The sequence below is a fragment of the Rhopilema esculentum genome, chromosome 11 (assembly GCF_057945365.1).
Source record: "Rhopilema esculentum isolate cy_ngs chromosome 11, ASM5794536v1, whole genome shotgun sequence".
NCBI lineage: Eukaryota > Metazoa > Cnidaria > Scyphozoa > Rhizostomeae > Rhizostomatidae > Rhopilema > Rhopilema esculentum.
Window position 1 is genome coordinate 8,441,114 of NC_142825.1, and position 8,640 is coordinate 8,449,753.

Consider the following 8,640-nt stretch of genomic DNA (forward strand, 5'->3'; position numbering starts at 1 on the left):
TGGTGACAGCAATCTTTGAGTTACAGTGAACCAGCAAATTCCAAGAGCAACTCCAATTAAAAGTCCATAAAATACTTGCTCTATTGTATGATATCGAAGATATATTCTAGAAAGAGTGCTAGTATTGTTAAAAATGTTGTAAGAAAAGCCAGTCTGCATTTGATAATACAATACAGAGGAGTTTAAGAATTGAAAGTTCAATACAATATCTAACAAATAATACAGATTGTTTAACAACTGAAAAGGTTTATTACAGTATTAAGTATTTTTTAAATCTAATTTTCAAGACTTGAAATTCTCTGGTAGCAAACAATCAAATTCATTCATAGGTAATTTTACATTTCAAATGAAGAATAAACAAATGTTTTTTTCATATTGGATTTCAAGGGAACATGTTAATGGGCAGTAAATTTGTGTCACAGCACAAGCACATAAGTACTTGTGAACGAAGGAACCACACCTGCTATATGCTACCAATATTGCCACTACCATCGAACCAACAGAGACAGCATATTTCCAAATAATATCCATCATTGATTCATATTGGGAATGTAGCCTTCAAATGTAGGAAGAAAATGATTAAAATGAAAATCTGCTGTTATTTGTTGAGATGCATTTAAAAAATATATTGAAAATCTATATCCCTCACTTGAAAATCTATTTAACTCAAATTTCCTTAAATTGGAGCCATAAACATTTTTTATCAAAAGAAAGCAATTTTGTGAATTGCACATATTTCATTTTCCTGTCCTGTTTATCCTTTTTAAATTTTGTAAACTTCTACAAAGCAAATCAGTAGACAAACATTGAATATGAGCTTCTCACTAATCTTCATGGTTTTACTTGAAATATAGTAAGTAACTAAACTTGTTTTACTTGCATTCACTAGTTAACAGAGTTACTGATGCTACAATAATTTAACGAGATAAAAGGAATACATTTTCTTGTCAGTTACACAACCATCCATGACAACAATTTAAAAAAAACTGAACATTTATTTTCAATTGTGAGACATTAATTTTATTGACATTTAAGCACTGGGATTCTCTCGTGTTTCCTCCCCTTTATAGAGTACAGAAGTGATGATGTCACAGAAAGCAATTTTTAGAATTTTTCTGAGTTGTGACCATATAACCAATAAATACATTACAAAATACTGATAGACAAATGGCTGATAGAATAAACACAACAGAGTTGATGGAAAAATTAGGACTGAAGGATACCATTGTAGAAGCTGTCAGACAAGGACATTTGAGATGGTTGGGCCATGTTTTGAGGAAGAGTGATGAGGAGTGTGTGGAACAGGCATGGAATTTTGAGGCTGAGGTTGATAGAGGAAGAGGACGGCCGAAGATGAGTTGGAAAGGAATGATGGAAAAGTAGTGCCGTAAAGTCAGTGTGAGCTTTGAGGATGCGAATGACAGAGTGAAGGGGAGAAGCTGCACCAAGTAAGGAAGGAAAGTCAGTGACCCCCTCGAAGAAGGGAAAAACCCTGACTTAAATAAAATGAAGAAGATGATGATGATGATGATGACGACGATGATGATGATGATGATGATGATGATGATGATGAAATACCTCTTAATGTGCAAAATCAGTTTAATGTGTTACAAATGACCTGAGATATGGCTACATTCACACAAGCCCTTCCTCATTAAATCATTGTAATATGTCCCAGAATAACAAGTTCCAGAATTATCTAAAACCTTTCATTGGCCATATCATACCTGATTTTGAACATATTTGGCTGATTTTGTATAATGAGAGTTTATTTTACAACATTCTTCAGATTATGTGGTCAAAGATTGAAAAATTTTAAAAATAGATTTTTGACAATGTTGCACTTTGGTACTCTTTATATGCAAGAATGTGAATGATGAATTAAAAAGAAGATTGGTTATCTTTCGATACATATAGAATATTGAATAAAATATGCACACAAAAAAGACAAAGAAATATGCTTTTTAGCTACAATGTGCAACTTAATTCTAAGACAAATCAAATAGCACCTACCTAATAAAAGCAAATAGAATAATGTATGACGAAAAGAAGGCCATAAACTGGGCGTGACTTGATGGCATACCATATATAACATGGTGAATATCACTTCCTGAAAAAAAATTTAAAAGTAAAACAATAATCAAAGCCATAGATGTGTATTTTAAAGTTGAAACACAAAAAACCTATTGCTACATTGACCTTAAAGCTTTTTCTGACTTGGTACTGCAACTTGGCACAGACCTACCAAGTCACACGTATTTTGCGTGAGACACATGCATTTCTGTCTTTTCTCACACTCACATGCATGAAAGCAGAATTCTCATGCATTTTACAACAAACTTCTTGGTTCATTTAAATTCTTCAATTCTATTCCAAATCCTGGCAAATTCCATCATTCCTAACAAGGTATGTTAGATGACTAGATTACAGCAAATCCGTACAAGTTAAGTGATGTTACATTTTTTGGAAAAACTACACAAATAGCAGGTGGGTCATTCCATGTCAATTCAAATAGGGTATGACACTATACCTCTTAGATTTGGCTCAAAATCTAGCAAAACATTATTCCTGGCAAGATTATTCCAGTCTCCAAATTTTATGCTTATATTGAAATGATTTGACACATTAGCATTAAAAGGTGTTGCAACCTCTAGCCCATTGATTCAAGAATAGCTAGATATCACATGCAGTTTAGGTCAAAATTTTCGCAACTATTCATGTTTTCGGAACCTAGTTTTCCAAGGTAACTAGCTCTATACTAAGATGAGACACCAACATCAGCCTTAAGCTTTTATACATATGATGTATCACCATGCCAGAACTCATTTTGGTAACACTAATCAGAAATAGAGAAAAATTCACTCAAATTTTTTGCATTTTCGTTACTCCAATATTTTTGGAATGTCATAGTCTGATATCTATTTATGTCATAGTATGATATCTAATTAGAGGTATTCCTTAGGTCAAATGATGATTCTGATTGATTTTATAAAATCCTCATACTTCAAAATACCATAATCCAAATTTTCAAATCTGTAGGTACAAAGAAACTTATGTTTTTGTAAAAATATTTCATGATGGCAAATTTAAAATGGCGGAATTTAGAGTTTTTTGGGGAATTTTTTGCAACATTGAAACACTAACTCTAAAACCATATGAAATATAAGCATGAAATTTATATACTGGAATAACCTTGTCAGGAAAAACGTTTTGTTAGATTTTGAGCCAAATCTAAGAGGTATGGTGTCATTCCAATATTTTACTTGCTGAATTTACATAAAATGACCCAGGTTAGCTTTTTTGCGACTATGACACATTGCAAATTGATTTGAAGTGTAAAAGAGGAGCATAATGTCCCTTAACATAGAGTTTCACTATTGCAGATTGCAATTGGAGCGGTAAGAGCGGAGTAACTTTTTCTCAAGAGTGATATTTGGGGTAGCAATTACACTAGAATGCTCCGCTTGCTCATATGCTGCATTTCTTTTTTCTGCATTCCTGGTCCACAGTGCTGTGCACTTTTGCAATGATTTGTGCAACAAGTGCACCAGATTTAAATATTTCATGAAAATATGTACTGTTATCAATTCTTTCTCAATGAAAACTGAATAGAATGTCGAAAAAGAGAGCCCCCTCAATCCCTAACCTGCTTCTGCCTTCCCTGCTCAAAAAAGGCATTTCTGAAGAACTAGAGGGCATGGGAAAGTTTCTTGGGCCATACCCTTGGGCCCTACTTTTGCTTGCATTGCTTATGATCTGCTTTTGGCAAAAGAACGTTTACCTGTCCTTTTAAAAAAACTCACTCATTTTCAAAACTGAAACTTGACAGGTCTGTTGGCATAGTATTTTAGTCTAGAAGAGCCCTCCCATTAACTGATTTTTCAGTCTGGAATTTTTGCTTGCAGCAAATAAGTTTAATATTCCTAACCAAAGTTGACTCGTGACCAGAGTAAACATAGAAATTACGTCAGTTAAGAAACCCCTAATCTTTAGTCATATACTTTGATACCCAATGTTTTCGAAGTTTATTTCTGCATTTATCAACAAACTGCAACATAATTGAAATGTGTTATATAGGAAGTTCTATTTTATAGAAAATGTAGAATCTTGATGCCCTACCTCTGCATGGCCTTGGGGCCTTAATACTGTACTTGAGAGCTTGATTGGCACACTCGTTCAACAGAATTCCAATGAAAAATGTCATCTAAAATTTAACAACATAATTATTTCAGATATGGTAGACAGAAAACTAATAACATTTAAAACAATACCAATTAAACAAGAGTTACAACTAAACTCAATGTTTGTTTTTCTTGTTACTTAATCAATTTTAATAGTCTTGGTGCCAAAATCCCACATTAAAATAGCCACAGAGAGCAATTTATTGTGCCCCTGAAAATGGAAAACAAAGCAAAATAATGCTTCACAATAACGTTGATCAAACTTGAACCATCTTCTCAAATGATCACTATATTTGATATATAATCACTATGATCACTATATTCAAATGATTTATAAGATTTGCACAGCACCAGTTAAATTTATGGCGATTTACATCCTGTTAATAGGTTAATAGATGATTTTACATCCTGTTTTTTCTGTGTCTACAGGAATACATTTTCAAATATAGCATAATTGTTATGCATCACTAACTATGGACTACATGAGAGAGTAAATCTGTGATGAAAACAGAAAAATTTTGAAACACCTTCAAGAGAAGAATCTTTGTAAAGTGCAATATTTAAAAGTGCATAAATTCCACGTAGTCAAACAAAAATTCATTTTTTCATCTTCAAAATAAAGGCATAATTAGCTATGACATGTATTCAAATGTATTCAACACAATATCATACTATATTGGCATTCTGCTTTGATGGAAATACTAATGAAAATTGTATGAAATGAAATCAATAGGAAAAAAACTGAATTAGATTTTGGATATAAATTGACAAGGACACAATTTTTCAAAAGTTGCCCCCTTGTTGGGCACTCAAAGATATGCTTGATAAAATTACTGAAAGAATTCTTCAAAAGATGCGGACTTATAAAAACAATAATAAGATATTTAGAAAAAGTTTCAACATCTTTTAAGTGTTATGGCTTTTATTTCATAATCTAGTGCTTTTTGGTTTATCCCAAGGATACTCTAAAAAAAGGAAACTTACTGTGTGTAATTCCCTTCTGAAAATGATGAGAGTTACAAAAGCAACTATCAGGAAAATTGGCACCAGACTCATCCAAGCCAATCCTTTCCCGATAAGGTCACCTGACAAAAAATACAAACAATTGCTTAAAAAGCCTTCTGATATAGATGAAATTCCATTTTAGTTTCAAAAAGCTCAAATATACAGCAAAGTTACACGAATTTGTTGAGCAATTACACTGAACAAAGAAAATGAAAGCTCAAGTAAATTACATAATATGTTCAAATAACCAATTTCAACAAATATAATATTGTTATATGCAATAATACTTTAACTTCTATAGACAAACTTCATTGTAATAAATTTAAATGTAATTCTCTGCATGCTATGGATAAATGAAATGTCACAACGGCATGCTAAATTCATTGATGTGATTGCTGATAGGTGACAGAAGCATTATGGAAATAGCTTTTCACTAAATGTATATAACACTTTAGTTCTGTTTTAAACCAGCTTTTATGTTAGTCATACCTTCCTAGAATGTGTACCAGAAGAACGGGCAACAATGGAGCCAAAGTTTAAGTTTGAAACAACGCTGTGGTTATTGTTCTGGCACCAGAACCTATTACAATTCAGACTCATCGGGCATGCTTGCATACTAACTATTTGCGCACGAAAACACTCAGACACACACCTGTGCACACCCAATAATTCTGTCTTCAAATTTCATGTGTAATTAGTTTACAGATCATGTGAGTGATGTTAGGTGATGCTGCAAGGCTGAGGCAAACAAATGTTGGTTACCTGTATCATTTATCTTCACTAACAAGTTTAAATAAAAGTAGAAATATTGTTTGGTTGGTTCCAGGAAGGTGCTCCTATCCAATTTGCTGACAAATGTGTTGAAGCATCCTTTATTTGCCAACAAATATGAAATTTTTCCCGAAGAAGCACCCCTAGATGATAAAAAACCAATAGAAACTATAATTTTTTCCAAATGGGGGGCACTACATTCATGTCAGGTTGCACTTAAGTTTCTGGCGGAGCTTGCTCTGTGTATGCTTCTTGGAAAACAGGAAAATTCTCACAAATGGACTTTAATATAATTTTTTCCAAACTACATAAATACTAGATCACAGCTTACTGTAAGATTGTTTCTTTGAAAGGAGCCTTGTGGATTTTTCAAATGAAAAAAAACAAGCTTGGGTTTTTCAAACAGTTGATGTTTTGCTCTTATTCCAGGGCCTTCTATGTGTGTTTGTGCGCAAATACTTTCATGAAGAGCCAAAATGTAATAGGATCCGGTGCTGGAACAATAACCATGACGTGAAAACAAAGATTATATTATAGACAATAGATAGCTTTAGAAATTGATTTAGATCAATATTAATAAAAAAATCATTATCCATATGGCAGTAAAAATTTGCATTTTGCAAAAGAAATTGAATGATTTAGACAAACACTGCTACAATGAGGCTCTTTTAGTTTTAGAGTGTACAACAAGCATCTGGTAGAGTGTACAACAAGCATCGACGGCCCAACATTTCTATTTCAGTGGCATAGCATGAGCACAGAACTCAAGCATGCTGTAACATATAATATACAGTTGTGTTGAATGAAAGAAATCATAATTTCAGCTTTTTAAAAAACAAGTGGTAATTAATGATAATTGTGATAAGTAATTTTGATTTTGAAAATAACGAATTATCTGTACTCTAGTTCTAATAAATCAAGGTGTCTATTCTCTGCATCAGATGCTCTAACACAGGTTGGAAAACTGGAGGGGGCCATGGGAAAAATTATCACCAAAGCAAAAAGATTTTGAAAAGAGCTTAATTTTTTTGCAAAAGTTTTCAGAATAACTTCTAGTGCTAAAACCGTTTTGCAAAGAATCTTATTCATATTCATATTTGTCAAGAAAAGGCATCACCTAATACCCACCCAATGTAAGAATTTTTGATGCTATAATGCATACGGGGATTCCTGCAAAGAGAAGCTCTCCACATCGCGAAATTGATAACACACTGCAGAGCCTAAGCAAACAGGAGCAAATGATGTATCACGCAAAAAATATTCGCAAAAACCAGCTTATAGGCAGAAAAATGTTGCGGATTATGAAATATTTGGGAATGCATGCGCTCAGGCCGACCTCAAGCTCCAGTCCGGAAAATTCTTACTTCTCCCTGAAGCTATTCTCGAGCTGCACTGAAGCTGCACTAAAGCTGCACTGAAGCTGCACTGGAGCATTTTTCGAATTTCACAATTTTTAGCGATCTGTTTACACCAGGAAAAAGTTTGCTCTGGAGTTCACTGCATGCTCCTCATGACAAGAAAGAGAAGCCGTTTATTGCGGAAAATGTTATGCATTGACTTTAACACAACAACTTATTTATTACCGGTAAAAATGTTGCTAGAAATTTAGAATTTGTCTACAAATTTCTACGCTTTGCGCCGCAGCTAAGCATACATAGATGCTATACGCCACTGTTCTATTCCATACGATGGGTACTAATTCGAGTTATGTGAAGATAAGATAATCTTCCAAAAGGTTAAAAGTCGTTGGAGTTATATCGATGAAATTTAGATGAATACATCGAACAAAATATTTCTCGAAAAATACGTGATTTTTCTTCCTTGACTGATAAGTCGTCTCTGATACCAAACCAAATTTTAAGTTGCTTCTCCTCTATTTAACAATGAGTTTTGTGACCTCAGTCTAGGACCTCACCTGTTGGATATTCTACATGAGTTAATGCAACAGCTCGCCATTCAAGATCTTCAGCCGCTTGATAAAACAACTTCCAAACACCTTCATGTTTGGGCGGATCAAGGCAAAATCGCTTCCTACTGTCAGCCATCTTTGGTTTGATTCATTCGAAAGACAGATGCAAAAAGAGGCAGCCTCTTAGAGCACCCTGGGCTTTATTGTATAGAGCACCCTGGGCTATAACACTGAGCTATAAGCATAGCTACCCGGGGGGGGGGGGGGGTACTTCCATTAAGAAATTTTTGCTACCTCGCCTTTTAGATTCTCTTAAAATGCATTTCAGAATATTTCTTGCAGTCATCTTTTGCAATCAAATTAAATATTTGCTTATGGACTAGGGCAGTCTTAGTGTATATACACTAATTAAGACTAACATGAAGCAATTTCAAGGATTGCATAAAACAGTTCATTTACTGCAAAATGAGCATGCGCACTTGTTTTCAAGGAACCAAGTTCTGATCAAATTCTTAAATTGTCTAGTATGTTAATTAAATGGATGGATGTTAATTACCAACAAGGAAACACCACTCAGGAAAAAACCATTTAAAAAACACAGTCGTTCGTTGGATATGACGTGTTGCCACGTAAAGTTGCAATGTTTGCTCACGAATGACAATATTCGCCGACATATCACAGGATTTTCCAACATATCACAAGATTTGCTGATAGTAGACCAGATTTGCCGACGGTATACCAGAATTGGCGACGATAGACCAGATCTTGGATCTT

At 33.9% G+C, this 8,640-nt stretch overlaps 1 protein-coding gene across 1 annotated transcript; it reads right to left on the reverse strand.

The window, feature by feature from the left end:
- Window positions 1-4,069: 4,069 nt before the first annotated feature.
- Window positions 4,070-8,038, reverse strand: LOC135693609 (dolichyldiphosphatase 1). Its single transcript, XM_065212141.2, has 3 exons — window positions 7,873-8,038; window positions 5,166-5,266; window positions 4,070-4,204 (listed from the first exon to the last, which is right to left on the reverse strand). The coding sequence occupies exons 1-3, from the start codon at window positions 8,000-8,002 to the stop codon at window positions 4,070-4,072; spliced, it is 366 nt and encodes a 121-aa protein (XP_065068213.1). The 5' UTR covers window positions 8,003-8,038.
- Window positions 8,039-8,640: the final 602 nt, after the last annotated feature.